This window comes from Gobio gobio (genome assembly GCF_949357685.1).
Source record: "Gobio gobio genome assembly, chromosome: 9".
Lineage (NCBI taxonomy): Eukaryota > Metazoa > Chordata > Actinopteri > Cypriniformes > Gobionidae > Gobio > Gobio gobio.
Window position 1 is genome coordinate 54,096,524 of NC_137115.1, and position 24,973 is coordinate 54,121,496.

Consider the following 24,973-nt stretch of genomic DNA (forward strand, 5'->3'; position numbering starts at 1 on the left):
AAATTGATATGTACAGTAGCATAAATACACTGATGATCATATTTTTTTGTTCTCATGTCTCCTGACAGCTGTGTGTGTGTGTTTGTGCTCTTAACAGGTATCTGTGTAAAGTGTGGTAAAGGTGTTTATGGAGCGAGTCAAGCGTGTCAGGCCATGGGGAACCTGTATCATACGAACTGCTTCACCTGCTGCTCCTGCGGTGAGTGTACACACACACACACACACACACACACACACACACACACACACGTGCCTAAAGCATGTTGTTTTGTGTCATTGGTATCGGCAGAGGTCCATTTGGTCTTTGATCCAGAAGTGATGATTTTCATGAACATGTTTATAAGTAGCATTATGCATTTAGCTTCTGAAATGGAAGTATGCAATTACACAATTAGCTATGCATTGAAAATTGAAAAAATTAGATTTATGCATCAAAAGTGGAAGAATTATGATCTATTAGAGTTATGCATGGAAATGGAAGAATGATGCATTTAAAATTAGGCATCGAAAATAGAAGAATTATGATTTAATAGGAATTATGAATAGACAATGTAAGAATTATGCATTTAATTAGAAGTATGCATCTAAAATGTAAAAATTCTAATTTACTTAGTAATGTATTGAAAGTTGAAGAATTATGCATTTAATTCGAAATGAATGCATTTAATTAAAATGATACATGCATCTAAACAGGAAAAATGAATGCATTAAATTAGTTATGCATCGAATTGTAAGAGTTATGATTTAATTAAAGTTATGTATTGAAAATAGAAGAATTATGATTTAATTAGTTATGCATCGAAAGTTGAAGAATTATGCATTTAATTCGAAATTTTAATAACTATGCATTTAATTAAAATGATACATGCATAATTCTATCCAAAAAGGAAAAATTCATGCATTTAATTAGTTATGCATCGGATTTTGAAGAGTTATGATTTAATTAAAGTTATGCATTGAAAATGGAAGAATTATGAGTTAATTAGAATTATGCATTTAATTCGTTATGCATCTAAATATGAAGAATTATACATTTAGTTAGAATTATGCATGGAAAATGGAATTATGATTTCATCCGAAATTTTAATAACTATCCATTTAATTAAAATTATACATGCATAATTCTATCTAAAAAGGAAAAATGAATGCATTAAATTAGTTATGCATCGAATTTTGAAGAGTTATGATTTAATTTAAAGGGTTAGTTCACCCAAAAATGAAAATTCTGTCATTAATTACTCACCCTCATGTCGTTGGACACCCGTCAGACCTCCGTTCATATTCGGAACACAAATGAAGATATTTTAGTGTAAAGCTGATGCTGAGAAAGGCCTCCATTGGCATTCAGTACATTTACACTCCCAAGATCCATGAAAGGCACTTAAAACGTCGTTACAAAGTCCATCTCACCACAGTGGCTCTACAATAATCATACAATGCGACGACAATAGTTTTTGTGCGCAAAAAAAAATCAAAAGAACACCTTTATCCAGCTTGTTATTGCCTTCCGTGTGTGCCTCCACGACGCATGCGCGAGAATATGACGTAGCGCCGGGGCTTGGGATTCCATGAAATGCTCACTTTAGCCCCATTTTGAGCACTACGCCGAGACCTAAAGCACGATCAATGTAGAATCCAACAGCTTAGACACGCGCGTCTTCCTCTGCTCGTAAACAAATCGCTTCTGGGTCATATGTCCGAACGCCGGATCTGCGTCATATTCTCGCGCATGCGTCGTGGAGGCACACACGGAAGTCGAGAACAAGTTGGATAAAGGTGTTATTTTGATTTTTTTTTGCGCACAAAAACTATTGTCGTCGCTTCGTAAAATTATTGTAGAGTCACTGTGGTGAGATGGACTTTGTAACGATGTTTTAAGTGCCTTTTATGGGTCTTGTGAGTGTAAATGTACTGAATGCCAATGGAGGCCTATCTGAAGCCTTTCTCAGCATCAGCTTTACACTAAAATATCTTCATTTGTGTCTGAAGATGAACGGAGGTCTGACGGGTGTCCAACGACATGAGGGTGAGGAATTAATGACAGAATTTTCATTTTTGGGTGAACTAACCCTTTAAGTTATGCATTGAAAATTGGATGACTATGCATTTAATTCGATTTATGCATTTAAAATAGAAGAATTATGATTTAATTAGTTATGCATCGAACGTTGAAGAATTACGCCTTTAATTTGAAATTTTAATAACTATGCATTTCATTAAAATGATACAGAAAAATGAATGCATGTAATTAGTAATGCATCGAATTTTGAAGGGTTATGATTTAATTAAAGTTATGTATTGAAAATGGAAGAATTATGAGTTAATTAGAATTATGCATGGAAAATGGAAGAAGTATGATTTAATTCGAAATTGCATTTAATTAAAATTATACATGCATAATTCTATCTAAAAAGGAAAAATGAATGCATTAAATTAGTTATGCATCGAATTTTAAAGAGTTATGATTTAATTAAAGTTATGCATTGAAAATTGGATGACTATGCTTTTAATTCGATTTATGCATTTAAAATGGAAGAATTATGATTTAATTCGAAATTTTAATAACTATGCATTTAATTAAAATTATACATTCATAATTCTATCTAAAAAGGAAAAATAATGCATTTAATTAGTTATGCATCGAATTTTGAAGAGTTATGATTAAAGTTATGCATTGAAAATGGAAGAATTATGCATTTAATTAAAATTATACATGCATAATTCTATCTAAAAAGGAAAAATAATGCATTTAATTAGTTATGCATCGAATTTTGAAGAGTTATATGATTAAAGTTATGCATTGAAAATGGAAGAATTATGCATTTAATTACAATTATACATGCATAATTCTATCTAAAAAGGAAAAATTGAGTTTTGTGGTGTTTTGTGATGTAGTTTAGTTTGTCAAAGATCACAAGCCACATGTAAAGACTCACTGCTGTATATGTTGCTTGGAGAATTTTTTTTGTGTTTATGAATGTGTGTGTGTGTGTGTGTGTGTGTGTGTGTGTCCGTCACCTCTCACTCTGTTCTCCTGTTTCCTCTGTAAGCGAGAGAGAAATCACGGTGGTACTGCTGCTGAGTTCTCTCTCTCTTTCATTCTCTCTTCCCCTCCGCTCAGATACGGTTTCCTCACGCTTTACAGCCTGTGCAGATGATTTACACGTAATGCTAGCCGTCCGCGGTACATGTATTGTTTTCCAGAAGAAAGAGGGCCAGTAAACCGGATGCTCTGCGGCTCTGCGGACTGGGAGGAACTGGAAGCCTCTTTTAGGGACAGAATGGGTTGTTGAAGTTCACAGGAGCTTGCCGGAGTGTGTGTGTGTGTGTGTGTGTGTGTGTGTGTGTGTGTGTGTGTGTGTGTGTGTGTGTGTGTGTGTGTGTGTGTGTGTGTGTGTGTGTGTGTGTGTGTGTGTGTGTTGGGTCTAGGGCTGGGCAAAAAATCGTTTTTTAAAATGTGGTCGATTCAAAATCGATTCTCAAAGGCCAAGAATCGATTTTATTTCCATATTATTTTGCAAACATTGAACGTAAAATGAACGTAAGTCTAATAGTCTAATGAGTCTAATAGTCTTCTCCACTATAGCTGTCACAAAGATAAAATCTAATATGGCAATCGCATCTAAGGAAGGCACGCAAATAACAGAGATAGTGACGAAATATAATGCATCATCCAGAGCACCAATCAAAGCTCAGACGATATTGGATGGAAAAAGCCTCCATAAAAACGCACAGAGTCTGAATGACGGTCTGCAAAATCACCAGAAATGCTTGTCCTTTACTAAAAATGGCTGAAAATCATCCAATATCCTTTTTATGTTTTAGAATAAATGTATCAAAATATCCATAAAAACAAAATTGTAGGCCCATTGTATTTAACATAATTGTATGTACTTTAATTACCCACTTGTAAACTTGTTCACTGTTCTTTTTTTTTAAATATAGTATTTGTATTAAATCTATATTCATTGAGTTGAATTGAGAATTGAAATTGAATCGAGAATCTAATCGAATCGGAACATCTGATTCGATACCCAGCCCTATTTGGGTCATCTGAGGAATGAGCAGAGCTTCAGTGTAATCATGATAATTAATATATCATAATAATTATCTTATGATTGTGAATGATTATTATTTGAAATTAATTTATTCATAATTTTATTTACATGAATACATATCAAAAGATAATTTGATTCATAACAAATATGGTTAGTCTGACGTAAAAACACTTGACTAATGTTAGACTCATCCATCCATCCATAAACCATCCTCCGTCCGTCCATCCATCCATCCATCCATCCATCCATCCATCCATCCATCCACCCATCCACCTATCCACCCATCCATCCATCCATACGCCCATCCATCCATCCACCTATCCACTCATCCACCCATCCATCCATCCATACGCCCATCCATCCATCCACCTATTCACTCATCCACCCATCCATCCATCCATACGCCCATCCATCCATCCACCTATTCACTCATCCACCCATCCATCCATCCATACGCCCATCCATCCATCCACCTATCCACTCATCCACCCATCCATCCATCCATACGCCCATCCATCCATCCACCTATCCACTCATCCACCCATCCATCCATCCACCTATCCACTCATCCACCCATCCATCCATCCATACGCCCATCCATCCATCCATCCATCCATCCATCCATCCACCTATCCACTCATCCACCAATCCATTCCTAAACCCACCCATCCATCCATCCATACGCCCATCCATCCACCTATCCACTCATCCACCAATCTATTCCTAAACCCATCCATCCATCCATCCACCCACCTATCCACTCATCCACCAATCTATTCCTAAACCCACCCATCCATCCATCCATCCATCCATACGCCCATCCATCCACCTATCCACTCATCCACCAATCTATTCCTAAACCCATCCATCCATCCATCCATCCACCTATCCACTCATCCACCAATCTATTCCTAAACCCATCCATCCACCCATCCATCCACCTATCCACTCATCCACCAATCTATTCCTAAACCCATCCATCCATCCATCCATCCATCCATCCATCCATCCATCCATCCACCTATCCACTCATCCACCAATCTATTCCTAATCCCACCCATCCACCCATCCATCCATCTATCCACCTATCCACTCATCCACCAATCTATTCCTAAACCCATCCATCCATCCACCTATCCACTCATCCACCAATCCATTCCTAAACCCATCCATCCATCCATCCATCCACCTATCCACCAATCCATTCCTAAACCCACCCATCCATCCATCTATCCACCTATCCACTCATCCACCAATCTATTCCTAAACCCACCCATCCATCCATCCATCCATACGCCCATCCATCCACCTATCCACTCATCCACCAATCTATTCCTAAACCCATCCATCCATCCATCCACCCACCTATCCACTCATTCACCAATCTATTCCTAAACCCATCCATCCATCCATCCACCTATCCACTCATCCACCAATCTATTCCTAATCCCACCCATCCACCCATCCATCCATCTATCCACCTATCCACTCATCCACCAATCCATTCCTAAACCCACCCATCCATCCATCCATCCATACGCCCATCCATCCACCTATCCACTCATCCACCAATCTATTCCTAAACCCATCCATCCATCCATCCACCCACCTATCCACTCATTCACCAATCTATTCCTAAACCCATCCATCCACCTATCCACTCATCCACCAATCCATTCCTAAACCCACCCATCCATCCACCTATCCACTCATCCACCAATCCATTCCTAAACCCACCCATCCATCCACCTATCCACTCATCCACCAATCCATTCCTAAACCCACCCATCCATCCACCTATCCACTCATCCACCAATCCATTCCTAAACCCACCCATCCATCCATCTATCCACCTATCCACTCATCCACCAATCCATTCCTAAACCCATCCACTCATCCACCAATCCATTCCTAAACCCATCCACTCATCCACCAATCCATTCCTAAACCCACCCATCCATCCACCTATCCATCCATCCACCCACCCATCCATCCATTCCAACACCCACACATCCATCTGCTCATCCATTCACCCACCCATCCTATTGTATAGTTCTATCTATCTATCTATCTATCTATCTATCTATCTATCTATCTATCTATCTATCTATCTATCTATCTATCTATCTATCTATCTATCTATCTATCTATCTATCTATCTATCTATCTATCTATCCATCCATCCATCCATCCATCCATCCATCCATCCATCCATCCATCCATCCATCCATCCATCCATCCATCCATCCATCCATCCATCCATCCATCCATCCATCCATCCATCCATCCATCCATCCATCCATCCATCCATCCATCCATCCATCCATCCATCCATCCATCCATCCATCCATCTATCTATAGATCGTTCTATCGTCCTGTTTATCTGTCTTATGTTATATCTGTTTGTCTGTTGTTCTGTCTATCATTCATTAAATCTATTGTGCATTATGTCTAGCGTTTGTTATATTTATCTATTCTATATCTTATCTATTCTATTCTATATGTTTTCTTAATCTATTATCTATATCTAATTTCCATCGTTCCATCTGAATATCTATCTATGTTAGAGACAGTTGTTGATGCTCTTCTGGCTGTCTGTGTGTTTCTCTCTGAATATAATTGAGCTTTTCTGTCACGTCCAGAGCTGCACCAGCCCCGTCCTCATCAAAGAGAGAGGAATGCACTCCTTTATTCCTCCATCTCTCTCTCTCGGTATCAGCCATGACCCTCACTCACATAACCTGTTCTCATAAACACACACTCACAGCATCACAAACACCCTGTAACCGTTATAAAGGTCGGAAATAATTATAGCTTGTCGATGATTCATTTGAACTGATGCACAGATTACTCGACTGCATTAGGTTTTGTTTCACTATTTTCACGGCCCACTTTGTGCTCTGGCCATGCAGTCAGTACGGATGTTTGTCTTGCCTGTAAAGCTCATAAAATGGCCATTAAAAAAACATGGGAAAGAGAGGAAAAGATGAGACAGACAGTGTGTGTGAATATATACTGTATATAGTGAGAGGGGTGGCAGAAGAACATGTGTGTGACCAGCAGGTCTGCACATGCTCTGAACCGCAGACTAAAATTCCCCTCTTTACAGGAATACACACACACACACACTCTCTACAATCTGGATGTGAATTCCCAAACATGTACATACACTCTTTGGGTGACTCATCACCTCCAGTATCCCATCATGCACTGGGGCGAACCCACCTGCAGATGATAAAGAACTGCTTGTTCTCTCGCTGTGGATAGGAGTGTGTGAATGTGTGAGTGTGCGAAGGAGAGTGAGTGTGTGTGTGTGTGTGTTCTAACAGCATCAGGAGACACGGTTATGCTTTGTTCTCACTGCATCTATCAATCTATCGTTCTGGCCGTGGTCCGTCCATCCATCTGTCTGTGTATCCGTCTATCCATCCATCCATCCATCTATACATGCATACATACATACGTCCATCCATCCATCCATCCATCCATCCATCCGTCCATCCATCTATACATGCATACATACATGCGTCCATCCATCCATCCATACATACATACCATCCATCCATCCATCCATCCATCCATCCATCCATCCATCCATCCATCCATCCATCCATGCATCCATCTATACATGCATACATACATCCGTCCATCTGTCCATCCATCCATCCATCCATCCATCCATCTATACATGCATACATACATACCATCCATCCGTCCATCCATCCATCCATACATGCATACATACATACGTCCATCCATCCATCCATCCATCCATACATACATACCATCCATCCGTCCGTCCGTCCGTCCATCCATCCATCCATACATGCATCCATCTATACATGCATACATACATACGTCCATCCGTCCATCCATCCATCCATCCATCCATCCATCCATCCATCCATCCATCCATCCATCCATCTATACATGCATACATACATACCATCCATCCATCCATCCATCCATCCATCTATACATGCATACATACATACCATCCATCCATCCATCAATCCATCCATCTATACATGCATACATACATACCATCCATCCATCCATCCATCCATCCATCTATGCATGCATACATACATACCATCCATCCATCCATCCATCCATACATGCATCTATCTATCCATCCATAACATCCATGCATACATGCATCCATCCATCCATCCATCCATGCATGCATCCATCCATCCATCCATACATGTATCCATCCATCCATAAATGCATCCATCCATCCATCCACGCATCCATCCATCCACGCATCCATCCATCCATCCATACATGCATCCATCCATCCATCCATCAATCAATCCATGCACCCATCCATCCATGCATCCATCCATCCATCCATCCATCCATACATGCATCCATCCATTCATCCATGCATCCATGCATCCATGCATCCATCCATCCATACATGCATCCATCCATTCATCCATGCATCCATGCATCCATGCATCCATCCATCCATGCATGCATCCATCCATCCATACATGCATCCATCCATCCATCCATCCATCCATACATGCATCCATCCATACATACATGCATCCATTCATACACGCATCCATCCATCCATCCATGCATCCATACATCCATCCATCCATCCATCCATCTTCTTTACGACTGTTCAAAAGTTTGCGGTTAGTAAGATTTTTTAATGTCTTTAAAAGAAGTCTCTTCTGTTCACCAAGGCTGCATTTATTTGAAATGGAATATTTTGTGACATTATAAAGTCTTTACTGTGACTTTTGATCAATTGAATGCATCCTTGCTGAATAAAACTATACATTTATTTCCAAAAAATTATAAAAACCCCAAAAGTTTTGAACGGTAGTGTATCAATCGCTCTATCGTTCCCTATTTCTATCAGTTGTTTTGTTTTAAACCATGTGTTTGTATATTTATTATTCTACTGAACGTGGTATTTTCTCAGTTTCAGTGTTTTCAGTGCTGCACTCAGCGTTTCTCTCTGCTGTGAATCTTTGATTAAGTTCACGGCAGATTTCCCAGCAGTCCTCAGCAGGTGTGTGTTAACACAACACTTTAGATGTGGTCTGTGTGTACAGGCAGTCAGTGAGAAAATCAAATCGACCTCTGAACGCTTCGACAAAGTGAGACTTCACAGGTGTTTATTTTCTTGTATGTATCTTTTGTGTGTTCTAGTGGGGATGTGCATATTCTAGAGCTGCTGGTTGGGATTATGTACCTCAATCAGAGTTGATGCCACATTGTCATAAGCACAGTCCATTAGGTTGTGTCGATCTTTCAGCTATCAAAACATTAAAAATACATATTTCCAGTGGACAACAGCCTCAGTTTGTGAGTGTCATGAGTCGACGGCTCTGATTAAGTTCAGAAGAGGACTGGAGATCCGCAGCCTCTGTGACAGTCATGGGAAACATGCATTCTGAAGCATCTCAAGTGTAAAAATTAAATCAAAGATGCATTTAACACAGCAGACCATGGACATTAAACTGCCCACACACTCTTCTGAGAGGAGCGGGGGAGAAGAGATGGATGTGCATGAAAAATAACCAAAAAAACTTTTTTGGTTAATGGACTCTCTTCACATTTCCGGGGCTCTCAGAAGCGGAAATCATCATAGTTGGATAAACTTCTATAGTGGTGAATTTTTGCATTCCCTATACCAAAACACTGGGCCTGTTTGCACCTGGTCACTTTAGTTATCATTTTGGAATACATTTAAAAATGCACATAAAACACTAACTTGATGAGATTTTTATATTTGGTTTTAATACATTTTAACCCTTGTGCATCCTTCAAATTCACTACCCTGACTGAAAACAGTAACAGATTTTTCCATTTTTTTTGCATAAATCTATTAATCAACCTCAGTCCTGATCAAAACTACTAAATGTTTTAGAGAAAAAAAAAGGGAATTTTAACTCTTTAATTGGGGGGGGGACAAAATTACAAATTTTACCTCTTCCCAAAAACCATCAACATGGCTTTGCAATCAAAAAATGTGGTTATAATGGAAGTCAATGGGGCAAGTTTTGATCAGGACTGAGGTTGATTAATAGATTTATGCAACAAAAAAAAATATATATATATATATATATTTATCCGATACATTTTTACAGCATTTTAATTTAGTGGCTGTTTTCAGCCACGAGGGCAATGAAAGGGTAGTGGATTTGCCCACAGTGTTTTGTTGAGTTTGTGGCAATTTTCAAAGCATTTTCCCAAAAATAAAAAAATCATTCCATTTGCTAAAACACAGAGAAAGTTATGGCCAAATTAAGTCTCAAAAACACCCCGTAGTGGATGAAAACATCCCCAGGGATGCATAAGGGTTAATTACATTGTTAATGTAAAAAACAAAATTGAATTGTTTTCTTTTCTTATTGATTATTTAAAGGTAGGGAAAGCAATTTTCGGAGAGGCTAGCTTTGAAAGCATGAGATCCTTCATAGCGTCTCCAAAGCCACGCCTCCTTCAAAACACATAAACGCAAACAAAAGCGTCACGAGAGAGTTAGGGCGTTTTCACACCTACCTTGTTTGGTCCGGATTTTCGGACTTTTCAGTTTGGTCCAAATCAAAATTACAGGTGTGAAACCTTCCCCATAACACGGTCCAGACCAAACAGACGAAATTTGGTCCGACGAAAAGAGGTCGTCTCAGTCCGGATCAAACTGAACAAAGGTTCGGTTCGTTTCTACTGTGAAAGCATTTTCTGTATGGTTCGTACTTTCAGACCATTTACAGGAAGTTCCTGTTTATGTTTAAATATTATAATGTTATTTTTAAATTCAATCTAGGCTTTGATTATGAAAAGTGAAAATATGCGCAATATGTCAGAAGCCAGAAAGTTTGCATGATTTTGCTTAGAAAGCCTTTCTTTAATGGGAATTTAGTTTTGTATAAATTGTATCTTAATTTTAATCAACGTTTAATCAGATAATTACCTGGATTTAATAAATAAGAAGCAAATAGTCTATAGCAGACAATAATCGCGTGAACGATCACATGCTTGCACATGAACTGGAGCGCGTCTCAAATAAACCGAAACTTCTCAGCTACTGCCTCACAAACATGAGAAATGTGTGAATATAAAGCTTGAAATGTCCACTTTTAAACGTAACGAATAAAAAAATAGTCCAGCAATGCGCACCGTTCAATAGTGGCAACGTCCGTTCATTCATTCTGGTCAAAGACGCTCGTCCGTTTACAAACCAATCAATGTCCAGATGCCGCCCACATAGATGATGACGACAGGACGCAAGTGTGTCATGTTCAGTTCTTTAGTGCGCTCACATAATTGCAATGTGAAACCAAACCAAAACTAACCGAATGTATAAAATGTATCAAAACATGAACTTCGGTTCGGACCTTGGTGCGGACTTTCAGGTGTGAAAACGCTCTAAAACTACCTCATGTCTCAAAGCACAAAACATTAATATAATAATGAACATAACTTAATGAACACTGTCCTGTACCACCTGACTGTCACAGATTCATTTCGGCGAAAAAAACAAGCGTTTAAGGAGACAAAAGTGGATAAAAGCAATAAGACGTGAAGCTTCAGCAGAAGGATGGGTACATTTTGGGATCCTGACACTCAGTATGTCTCAGTATGCGTATGTGTGCAGTAAACATGTTGACACTGTTAAGTCAAATATCCAAATGTCAGGTTTATATTTCCTGTCTCTGTTCAACTCTAGTGGGTGTAGTTCTCAGCGTCGCACTCTGTCCACTTTGTATCCACTTTTTTTGTCCTTAAATGCTCGTTTTTTGGGTCAACAGCTTATAAAAACTTCTGGGTTTTTGGTTCTGGGTTTCTTTAGCTTGTTTGCTGTACACTTTGTCACATATCAGCTTTTAGACATTGTTAGTAAATGCTAGTAAAATATGACAAGAACTCTTCGCCGCAAGTTTGATTGACAGGCGATCTGACCAATCACATCGCCGTATCTGCCGTTTTGTCCGACAAAGCAGTCAGGAGGGTTAGGAGATTAACGTCAGTGGACTTGAACGTGGAAAAACTGTGTGTATTGACGTCTTTCCGCGGTTTAAATGACATTTCTTTTAGTGTTCATTCATGTTTATTTCGTGCTTATCAATGAACTAGAAAGAAGAGATAATCGGTTCACGAGCAGCTTTAACAGAGGCGATCACGACACATTAAAGAGCCACAAAACGCTATTTACTGTTTAAATTTCTTTTAAAAAAAAGGTAACTTACTGTCCTGTCTCTTGGCGTGTTGTCAGTGTCCTCTTTGCTCTGCGATGCATTTTCTCTACGTGAGAACGTGTGTGTGTGTGGTGTGAGAGCGCCATGGCTTGTCGGACATAGCAACAGTAACTAAAGGGGGCGGGTCTTTGCGAACAGTCAATTAAACTGTCAGAACAAATTAATCTTGATAATGTCAGATAGAAAGGGATGTAATGGATCACAATCAACCAATCAGCTGTTAGATTTAAGAACACAATCAGATAATACCAGTTTAGCTCAACCAATGAGCAGTACAGAACTTCAGTAGGTGCATTTACATGGAGCACTGTAATCGGTTTAAAAGTCCAATCCGAATGAAAATGCTCCATATAAACACCTCAATCAGAATAAAAATGCCCAAACCGAATGAAATTGTAATGGGTTTGAGAGGGATGGGATCAACCTTTTCATGAACCGATCAAACGAAAAATTCCACTATGTAAACGACCTGATCCGATTACTTTGAGTTAGGGCTGGAACGATTTGACCAAAAATAAAAACCTTGATTAATTGAACATTTGACCTCGATTACGATTAATGAACGATTATTTATTTTTTTATTTTTTTGCCCTCATAAGGTTTTTGAGTAAGTTCACTGATAAGGTTTGTACTGTAAATATTTTCTACTATTAAAGGTGGAATTTTTATTTCTAATGAAAAAGTGCATTGTGATTTTAAAATACTTGAAGGAAACGGTTCACTTTCAGCTGTTATTGTCTATAGGGCAGATTTCTGCTTGTTGTACATCAGATACAGATAAATTAGCACAGTAGACCTACATTACATTTATTTGAATGTATTAATGAGAGAGTGATTGTGTGTGTGAATTACTCTTACTGTCTCTATTCATTATGAAGCTGTGGTTTGTACTTCAAAGGTATTAAAATGTTTGCCTATAACTGTTGAGTTTCTAAGCTACTTTAGTGACTTTACTTTAGTCACAGCTTCTGTCTGAGTGTACGTTTGTCAAAATATATCAGGCATTAGTTCAACATAACACACATCTGATGGTCGAAACTCGCTTTAATGTTCAAACTGGCAGGGCTTAAACCACATACAAATGACAAGCTTTGTGAGGATGCAGGTGAAAGATCTGCCTTCAGGGCGCGCGGGTTATCAGAGACGCGACACGGCTCGGCTCTGTGTGTCACTGAAAAAGCTGAGCAGTGACCGGAGAAGTTTTCCGTATTGTTGTTGTTGAATAGTTCACAATTGCTTTAAATGTTGAAACTGGCAAGCGTTTAAACGCATTTACTTGACAAACTTTATGAGCACGAAAGTGAAAGTGGCTTCGGGGCTTGCGCGCGCCATCTGTGTGTGTGTGTGTGTGTGTCAGCGCGTAGGCTATAAGAACAGCAATTAACTGACCTGTATAAACTGTGTAAAACATGCAGTTACTATAGTGATTCTGGGCATCTATAAACACAGATAACTGCTCCTGCATCTGTGTGTGTGCCTGCAAACTGCACTTGATGTGACTGACGGGGCGGAGTCTCGTGAAAACCGAAATAACCCACATGGGAAAAATACGTCGGTTAGAGGTTCTGAATGTCGGTTTCGGTTATTTTTCGATTAATCGTACAGCCCTACTTTGAGTGTCCGTCTTTCTGTGACGTGATATACAGCGCGCGCCTCCTCAACTGAAGAGCGCGCGCTCACACCAGGCTAATGTTGACAAGAGAGGAAAGTTCATTTTTCTGAGGTATTAAACTTTTTATTTCGTAACATGTTATGAACATGATGTTGGAATAATGACACAGACATAGCCTGGCTACAGCATCTCATCTTGACAGCGTTTGTCCTAGGCTTTAACTGCGCCTGACAGAAGAATTCATTTTTCTGAGGTGATTCTTACACTTTACAACAAATAATGAATAGCTTTTATAAAACTGTATAAATCCTGGTGGCCGTTGAGAGCTGCCATTTCAACGGGGAACATTCAAGCTGCTGGAGAGGACGTGTCGATATTTCTCTGTTTCTCGTAGGTATAAAAAAAAAGTTCAACAACTGCTTCAAATTGGTTAAGTAACATTAGCCACGGTCTTACGTTACTTTAATTATTTTTGTTAATATTTATACCTTTGTGATTATGGTATCTTTCCTTAATCATCTGAAATATAAATGTTTAGTACTACTAGTAATGATGCTGAACACGTCTTGAATGCTTTCATTCATGTTTTACCGTATATCCTATGTTTTTATTAATAATTTGAGTTCATTTTATTGTTAATTTTGTGTTTTTCAAAATAAATGAATTGAATTCATTTTTGATTCCGCATTCATCATTCACAGCTGTTGAAATAGCCACTGTATAGGACATAAATTAGGTTAAACTACTGCATGTCCGCCCACAGAAAAATAAATAAATATAAAAATTACCAACACAGAACTATTGATCCACGATACGTAACGAATCTGAGGCGGCAGACAAACTGTGTGCGCATGTCACAAAATGATCCCGACTGAAAGTCAGCACATGTAAACACCAAATCGGTTTAGATAACGTCTCATGTAAACAGTCCACCGAATCTTTCGATCGGAATGATTTTAATCAGGATGACAAAAAAGTGCGCATGTAAACGTGGCTAGTGTGTTCAGTCTGTGGTGTCAAAGGTCACATTAGCAATTAAAGACAAAACACTTCAGCAAAACATGCTCAGCTCAAAGTGTCTGAAATGTTTTACAGCTAGTCACTGTATGAAGAGTTTGTGGGTATAATATGTCACAGTTTACTTTATTTTGCTCTCCTCACTTACAGAAATGATCTATAGTGTCCTGCACACACTAGTGATATCTATCCATCTATCTATCTATCTATCTATCTATCTATCTATCTATCTATCTATCTATCTATCTATCTATCTATCTATCTATCTATCTATCTATCTATCCATCCATCCATCCATCCATCCATCCATCCATCCATCCATCCATCCATCCATCCATCTATCCATCTATCCATCTATCTATCTATCTATCTATCTATCTATCTATCTATCTATCTATCTATCTATCTATCTATCTATCTATCTATCTATCTATCTATCTATCTATCTATCTATCTATCTATCTATCTATCTATCACTTTATCAGGATGTGAAGAGACTTTCAACCAGCATGGCAAAAAAAATGTTACTGGAACAAATCACTAAGTGTAACTGGGACATGAATTTACATTTGATTTATTACAGTTTTTCTCAGTCGCTTTGGTACATTTCTCAAATCATCCTCGATATATGCAAAACAGCAAGTGCATTTCTCAAAACAATTCGTACAAATAGCAAAACACCATGGATGCAAAAGCCAGTCTCTTGCTCAAAATCCTTAGTTCATCTCTCAAAAGTAAATATCTGTGTCAATGAACATGTCAGTGCCATCAGAATGACAGTCCTTGTGTCATTGTGTATGAATAACACAGTCAAATTGCTAAGTCATGTTGTCAATATAACTGTACTCTGGAGGGATGTTCTGATGTAAATATGGCTAAAGTTTTGATGACAATTATTGTAAATTGTAGGTTACACCTCAGTGTATGTGGGAGTTTGAATGCAAGAGACTGGACAAGATTCACATTTATGCTTTTACTGTTTGCACTGTAATTTGTTGACAGACCATGTCATTGCGATACAGAAAGGAAAAGACAGCACTGCATAGCACAAAGAGAAAAAAAAACTGAAAAACAAAAGTAGAAATGTGAACGTCTAACGGAAATGTATAGAAATATGCTTGACATTTTATGACAACTTGTTCAACCATTTTGCATGTAAAGACTTCTGCTATGAACTAATGCCTAAATGTTGTGGGGGTGAGACTATTCAACAGAGACCCATTATAATACATTTTGATCAACATGACATAAGCAACTGATAATGCAGAGAATTGTACATAATCATTTGCATGGATGTACCAAAGCATTTGCAACTTGTTCAAAGAAATGAGAAACTGCTTTTTTGATGTGCACAAGTGACACAATGATGTGAAGATTGAACAGGTAGCTTTGAGAATTTCAATTCTGATCTGAGAAATGTACCAAAGCGACTGAGAAAAACTGTAAAAAAAGAAACGGTGAGGATTTTGCCTCCTCAAGAGCTACACATTTGCCACAAATGAAGTTAGTTTGATGCAGATCTCAGTGTTTTGCAGGGGAGATGTAGTTGACTGTGGCCGCAGTCTTTGACAAAGCCTGGAGGAATCTAGCCGTCCGTCCCTTCCCCCCTTTCTCTCTCTCTCTGTGTGTGTGTGTGTGTGTGTGTGTGTGTGTTTGGTGGTGGAGGGGGACACTGGGACCAGCCGGTGACCTCAGGCCGAAAGAATGTCCCCGTTTACTCAGACCTCTCTCTCTTTTTGTGTTCAGATTCTGGCCCTCCCCAGACATTTGTCAGCACCAGAAATCTCAGTGATCTCAACGTCGTTTGTTGTGTTTACACACGTATACAAACCGCCACATCTAACTTTGCCATCTCAGTTTAAAAAAAAGGATTTTCTGAGGATATTTGGAGTGGTTCTTGACCCAAATTGCACCAGTATTGCTAGGGTACACGATTATAGTGACCAAAATGATCAATATTATCACGGTGTTGTTAAAGAAATGTTCAAAAAGCACTGATGCACACACTGAAATCATTTCACCAACAAACAAATAAAATTAGCAGCACTATGCACTTTTTTGCATATACATTAAACATTTAAATTTGAAACGAACAAAGAATAATGGTTTGGTTGACATACATTTGATCTACTAACATGCACTAAATGCTCAAATACAGTTTTATATGGTCCAGCAGGTGTAAATCGTGTGTTTGCACCCCTAATTGAAAGTCTTCGCTCTTGTCTGTGTGTGTATGAATCTTTATCGCTCTGAATCACGTCGAGTGTTCGCTTCTCTGTCGGGCCACTGGGTGTTTGAATGTGGCAAGTGCATAAATTTTGCGGTGGTGAAAAGAAACGAGATGTCTGCCTTGAGCGCTGTAAATTAAGGGACGGGGAAAGGGGTCAGACTGATTTATGAACTCGTGTGTGTGTGTGTGTGTGTGTGTGTGTGTTTGAATACGATACAGAGGTCTTACTCTCGTTCAGTTAGACTCCGACATAAACTGTCCAGGAAACGCCTATTTAGACAGAAACAGTCTGGCCGACATGGTAAATAACCAGCCACAGTTTGCATTTGTTTTTAGGCTGGTATTGCACACGGATTCTAAGGGTGTGTTAATTTTACATTTTTACATTTATGCATTTGGCAGATGCTTTTATCCAAAGCGACTTACAGTGACAATTACAGAAACTAGCGACCCTTATTTCAGGGACAATACCCCTGGAGCAACATGGAGTAAACCGCTGGGATCGAACCAGCAACCTTCTGCATATAAGTTCCATGGTTTAACCCACTGGACCACCATCTCTATCTGTGTCCAAAAACATCTTGGGATAAAGTTTTCACACTGACAGCTGTACATTGTAAGATATAGCAACTCCGTTTGTTTGTCCGAGTTAGCAACAGTAACTAAGGGGGGCGGGGCTTACCGATAGTTCAATTCAGGTTGATTGAGACACTTTTTTTCCGAGTCATTTCCATGGCAAAAACTGTCAGAATCATTTGATTTTGTAAACTATCACACACACTGTACTCAAATATAGCCTATATCTCAAACTGGCTGTCAAAGTGCAAAATGGCTACAAATTTCACATCAGAGCAAGAACAAAATGTATGCAACTTAAATGAAATACTCAGGAGTCAGGATTAGTCTAATGCAGGTTAAACTCACAGCACAGGCAGTGATGAAACTCGCAGCATCTGAACAGAACAGCCAGTCATGAGCTTCATGTGAACAGTGTGCTTTGCTTTCTTTTCGTTTAGAATTGTTTCGTAATCGTTTAAAAGAGGACATTTCGAGCTTTTATACACATATTTCTCATGTCTGTGAGAAGTAGCCTATACGCTGAGTTTTGGATTATTTATGAGACGCGCTCCAGTTCATGCGCAACGCAAGTGTTCGTTCCCGCGCCTTCATGTCACGATTATTGTCTGCTATAGTCTATTTGCTTCTTATTTAATAAATCCGGGTAATTGGTTGATGAAACATCGATTAAAATTAAGATACAATTTATCCAAAACGAAATTCACTTTAAAGCAAGGCTTTCTACAAAAAATTTTGAAACAAAATACATTTTTGAAAATCGAGACAGCGTTTGGAGTGGAGTGCAAATGAATCCGTTCCCTCAGTCCACGGCCTTTGTTGGTATTGTGTACACAAATAAAAGTAGACAATTTATAGTTTATAATTATGTCTTGCACTTATCTGTAATATTCCGCTGTCATAAAGGAAAAAATCCATCAGAACGCGCCGGCGCCTTCGCCAGACAGACGGTTAAATAAACCATAGCCTATTTAGTTTCATAGTTAGGCTGTTTAAATTTTAGCCTATAATATTATTATTTTAATTTCATATGTTGATTAGGCCTATGAAAAGTGAACAGCAAGAGTAAGATGCTGACTCCGCGGTGGGCCTCTTAATACCGGGGATATGTCGACACATTTTTTAACCAATCATTTTCCTTTCGTCTGTATCGGCTCAGCGCTGAAACCAATCAAATGAGTTACTCGACATAAGTGCATTGTTGTTACTAGCAACAGCATTCTTTGACAAAAGCTGTCCAATCCGTTACAAGGAATGTTTTAAGTAGTAACCAATAAAAACATGTTTTTCAATTCAATCCACCCACCACTGTGGCTGGTATACAAGGCAAAGTAACCGCCATTGGCTGGGGGCGGGTGCTAATTTCCCACCCTGGTCGTGATGTTGCCCATCACAGTTCGGTACAGGCGTCAGAACCGCGTCTCCTCACAGTACATCTTGGTTTGGGATTCCTGACGCTGTTTTGACTCCTTTACACATTTTTTTGGCACTTACTTTTTTCCCAAGGAGCACCTGTGCTCCTAAATTGAAACTTTAGAGGCACAACTAGCTATTTCTGCCTTTATTTATATATATATTAGGGATGCCACAATTCTCAATATAATATTGAACCGTTCGGTACGGCATTCACGGTTCAATACGCGCTTGTGAATTGCGTTTTTTTCGGTTTCACATTTAATTAATTATTTTTCTACAAATTCTATAATTTGCCTCCATCCCAATACTGAACAACGCGACATACATTCACATCACACGTTAGTGGTGGAGTTATACTCACGGAACACTAGAGTTATTCACAATCACCAAAGTTCATTATTTGCATGTGTTTTAAAGCCTTGCCGGTTTCATTCGCGTGCGCGTTTTTAACATGCGCTTTTCAGAGCGCGCGCATCTAAAAGCCTGTCAAAATATATAAACACTGTAAAGTAAACATTGTTATAGTTGATCAGCGTTAGTTCATAAGCATTCGCTTGGCATAAATGTGCGCTATTCATTGATGGTGAAGTGCGAGCCTGTAGAACACACAACAGCGCTTAATTCGCGTCTGGTGTGAACGCACCATCATTAAGACGCTTGTTATACCATTTAAGGTATTGAAGACTTTTTATGATCTCACTTTTAATGTAGCGTTCACACCGGATTAATTTGCGCAAAGTTGAATTCGCGCCATGGGAGGGGCTTCTGCCAGCCGGCTCGTCTCGTTACAAAATGGCTGACATGGGCTGTGTTTACACGTCTTTTTTTGTTAAAATCTACTGTTAATGTGTGGCAAAATGTAGTTTTAAGACTTTTTCAGGCGATAATGTAGTGGTTTAAAGCTCAAATCTGTGGTTTATTTATAAAGAGAGTGCCTATTTGAACATTTTATCTGGCGTTTTGTGGAGTTGTGAGCTCCAGTGGATCAGCGGTGCTCATTAACCCCGGCGAGAGCAGCCTTTCCTCGGCCAGTCCTTCTGCCGTCTGCCGCTGGCTCTGATGTCTCTGTGGCATCTTCAGCTATAATTCGTCTTGTGTAGATGTAACGGCCGATCTTTGCTCTCATGGATCTATAATTTGTTCCCTGGCAAATCGTTTAGGTTGAGGGCAAAGTGAAGTTTCATAACTTTTTTATCTTAAGGCTATTTAACTTTACGTTACCGTTGTAGCCGACTAGCACTGACTTTGAATATTTGACTGAATTGTTTGCTTGTTTCATGTATAGCTTCTTATACCTTTTACTTATACTTTTGTATTATTGATCATACATAAGCATTTAACAAAAAGAGACTGGGTTGTGTTTCATGTCATTTAATGTTATCACAGTGATAATCATATGCACACTTGTCTGAACCAGATATTAATATATGATTAATATAAACCAGATTTTATCCTCATTGTTGTCACTGATAGAGCAAGCTCCTGATTGGTTAACGTGGTGCGAATATCCGCCAAAGTTCAGATTTTTCAACTCTGGCGATTCGCACCATTTGTTGTGTCATTTGCGCGAATCGCACCGCAGAATGTCTTTTCGCGTCTTTGCGTTGACTTAACATGTAAATTACTTGCGCAAATCGCGTCATTCGCCGTCCGGTGTGAACGCACCATTAGAAAACTGATCTGCAGGGATTTTTTTATTCGCAGACGTGCTCCAAAATACATTGTACAGTTCGCACACATCTATTTTTAGTCACAAATGCGAGTGAAATAGCTTTCCTATAGCTCATACAGTAGAGCGTGGCGCTAACAACACCAAGGTCATGGGTTCGATTTCCCAGGGAAAGCAAGAACAGACAAAATGTCAAATGTGTACCTTGAATGCAATGTAAGTCGCTTTGGATAAAAGCGTCTGCCAAACGCATAAATGTAAATGTAAATGTAATGAAATACTTGCACAGTCGAGCCCTAATGTAGCAACGAACGCATTTAGCCGCACACAACATTGATTTGGGTGTTCGGTAAGTTTCGTCACGAAATGTACGTCATACAAGCCGACCAATCAGGTTGTGAACCTATGCCTAATGCCAATGTGAAGGCGGCGTAAAGCCATCCAGACAGATTTGATGAATTTCTGTGTGCATTACACATCAGACGCTGGTGGTTTTGCGAGTTTGTTTGTGTTGTGGGAATGAGCACAGCTGTTCACTTAACACGCATCAAAGATAAAACATTTCATCCTTTCAATCATTTGATGTTTGCCAATTAAAAATAATGTCTTGTTGTCGAAGCTCATGGAACATTTTATGCAGCATGTAAGATGAAACTTAGCATATTTTGATCTTTTTGTTCCCGCAGGACGGAGGCTACGAGGAAAGGCTTTCTATAATGTTAACGGAAAGGTGTACTGTGAAGAGGACTTCCTGGTGAGTACCAGATTTGCATTCGCTAGTAAAATAATTACGTTTTTTTCCCCAATCCTTGACAACAAAGCCACATTATTTGGCTAATACTTGCTATAGAAATTAGTCATTCTTGAACGCAAGCATACAAGTAGCTTTTAATCTCATAATTACAGTAATTCTGACACAATGTGAAGCATTAATCCATTAAAACAGGCAGTATGTGTCCCTGTCACGGATTGTTCTGCTTTTGCTGATGTGGTTCTGTCCTCATTTCTGTCCTCCTTTGAAGTCCTGCTGTAGGGTTAGGGTTACACCAGCTGTAGTGTCTCAACTTAATATCTGCAACGCTTCATTTAATTTAATGCTTCCTAAGAGGGAGGCGGAGAGTGGGGTTGTATTGATTAGCGCTCATTAGTGGATGGATGGATGTCAAAGTCTCTTGGGAGAACAGATGCTGTGGCTGCGCCCACCTCCCCAATTCACTCCAATGCCTAAAGCCAAACACACACACACACACACACACACACACACACACACACACACACACACACACACACACACACACACACACACACACACACACACACACACGTCAGGAGAGATGGGAAGATAGGTCCATCAAGCAGGAATCAACTTCCTGTGTTAAATCTGCCTCTGTTACTGTGACAGTCCTGAGAGTACGGGCAGATGAGATACACTATATTGCCAAAAGTATTGGGACACGCCTCCAAATCACTGAGTTCAGGTGTTCAATCCCTTCATGGCCACAGGTGTATAAATCAAGCAGACGCTTCTACACACATTAGTGAGAGAATGGGCCGCTCTCAGGAGCTCAGAGAACTCAAGTGATCGGTGGCCACCTGTGCAATAAGTCCAAATATTATCCTAAATATTCCACGCTCAGCTGTTAGTGGTGTTATAACAAAGTGGAAGCGATTGGGAACAACAGCAACTCAGCCACGAAGTGAAATCACAGAGCGGGGTCAGCGCATGCTGAGGGTCACAACTTTCCTCAGAGTCAAGAGATCAGACCTCCAAACTCCTGTGGCCTTCAGATGAGCTCAAGATCAGTGTGTGGAGCTTCATGGAATGGGTTTCCATGGCCGAGCAGCTCATCCAAGCCTTACATCACCAAGAGCAATGCAAAGCGTGGGATGCAGTGGGGTAAAGCGCGCCGCCACTGGACTCTAGAGCAGTGGAGACTCGTTCTCTGAGTGACCAATCACGCTTCTCTGTCTGACAATCCCATGGAGGAGTCTGGGTTTGGCGGTTGCCAGGAGAACGGGACTTGCCTGACTGCATTGTGCCAAGTGTAAAGTTTGGTGAAGGGGGGATTATGGGATGGGGTTGTTTTTCAGCGGTTGGCCCCTTAGTTCCAGTGAAAGGAACTCTTAACGCTTCACCAAGACATTTTGGACAATTTCATGCTCCCAACTTTGCGGGATCAGTTTGGGGACGGCCCCTTCCTGTCCCAGCATGACTGACCAGTGCACAAAGCGTCTCCATAAAGACATGAGGAGCGAGTTTGGTGTGGAGGAACTCGAGTCCTGACCTCAACACCTTAGAGCGGAGACTGAGAGCCAGGCCTTCTCGTCCAACATCTCACAAATGCGCTTCTAGAAGATTCCCCATAAACACACTCCTAAACCTTGCGGAAAGCCGTCCCAGTTAGAGCTGAAGCTGTTAGAGATGCAAAGGGTGGGCGACTCCATATTAAACCCTACGGATTAAAGTTCATGTGCATGTCAAGGCAGGCGTCCCAAAACAATTAATTGGTCCATATTTGCCATTTTTATGGCCACTATTTAGAAAAGAAAAGTGTGTATATTTTTTTATTTTCTGTATAGTTGGCTACTGACAACCTAGAATGGATATCAGCATTGTTATCATATCGGTCAGCCACTTCATAGATTCCCGATTGACCCCAATCCGCACTTGTGTTGACGTGACCCCCGGGGGTCCGGCAGATGGTCTGTCTGATGGGACGGGGGTTTCCTGGTATTGATCAGTCCCTCCCAACCCCACCTGCTGGTCCTCGCTCCACAATTAACACACACACACACACACACACACGGATGAAAAGAGTGGCGAGCAGTGATGTCATCAGTCGGGAATAGAGCCGAGATCCACGGCCGGACGGAAAGTTCCACGTCGTTAAAATGTGGCCTTTGGTTCCTACAATAGAATCCGGCGATCCTGTGTGGCCTTTGCCACTCATTTCCATAGAGTGCATGTTTGAGAGCATCTTTCCTCTAATGGCTGCGCTCCAAACCCTTGTCACCCTGGTAACCAGGTCAAAACCCTTTTCCGGGACAGATGGCTCCCCTCAGGGTCGTTTCTGTGTTTAAGACGCATGCAACCTGTGAAGAAGATGATGTTAATCTCAGGATGGGGTTTTAGCTGAAGAAGAGGAAGCGCTCTGGTACCCTCCAGATCGATTCTCACACTCTGTTAATCCGTCGAGTTGATCTTCTCAGGAATCATCTGGGATTCTCCGCTGATGTCTTCAGTGTTTAATCAGATGCACCTTCTCTGTCTCGGAGATACACACACCCCATAGGGTGTTACAGAGCGCCAGCGCCCCCTTCAGACCCGTTCAATAGTTTGATGGTGCTCAGGGATTTGTGGAAGTTTTTTTATAATTATTTTAGATATTTTAAATTTTTTTTTTTATTTATATAAATAATATATTATTTATAATATTATATTTATTTATACATTTTATATAATATTTTTGCATAAAAGGTGACATGCTATAATGTATCATATTATATAATTATTTAGTTAATTATTTAAAATTATTTTAATATTTTTTGTGTAATATTTAATCTTTTTACATATTATACACTTAAAAAAATATGTTTTATATTTATATAAATATATGTATAATATATTTATTTACATTATTTATACATTGTATATTAGTTTTAACATTTAGGAAGTTGACATGAAAGGTGACTATAATTTATTATACAGTATCATATATTATATTATAATTATTTAGTTCATTATTTATTATATATAATATTAGTAAAAAATGTTTGTGTAATATTTCATTTTTTTGACTGTTTTAAAATGTTTTATATTCATATAAATATATGTATAATATATTATTTATAATATGACATTTATTTCTATTATTTATACATTTTATATTAGTTTTAGCATTTAGGAAGTTGACATGAAAGGTGACTCAGTGTGACATGCTATAATTGATCATATTGTATTATATAATTTAGTTAATTATTTATTATATAATATTTTAATATTTTTGTGTAATATTTCATTTTTTGTTTTTTTTTACTCTTTAAAAATGTTTTATATTCATATAAATATATATTATAATATATTATATTTATTTATACATTTTATATTAGTTTTAGCATTTAGGAAGTTGACATGAAAGGTGAATATAATGTATTTATACATTATCATGT

The 24,973-nt window shown here is 39.1% G+C and overlaps 2 protein-coding genes across 2 annotated transcripts in view; one reads left to right on the plus strand and one right to left on the minus strand.

Moving 5' to 3' along the window:
* Window positions 1-24,973, minus strand: part of ss18l2 (ss18, like 2) — a 692,656-nt gene that overhangs the window by 489,480 nt on the left and 178,203 nt on the right. The window lies entirely within an intron of this gene.
* wtip (WT1 interacting protein) overlaps window positions 1-24,973 on the plus strand; it is a 73,882-nt gene that overhangs the window by 33,329 nt on the left and 15,580 nt on the right. The window contains exons 2-3 of the mRNA XM_079825804.1: window positions 98-199; window positions 21,490-21,557. Coding sequence (XP_079681930.1) covers window positions 98-199; window positions 21,490-21,557 — 170 coding nt within the window. The remainder of the gene's footprint in view (window positions 1-97; window positions 200-21,489; window positions 21,558-24,973) is intronic.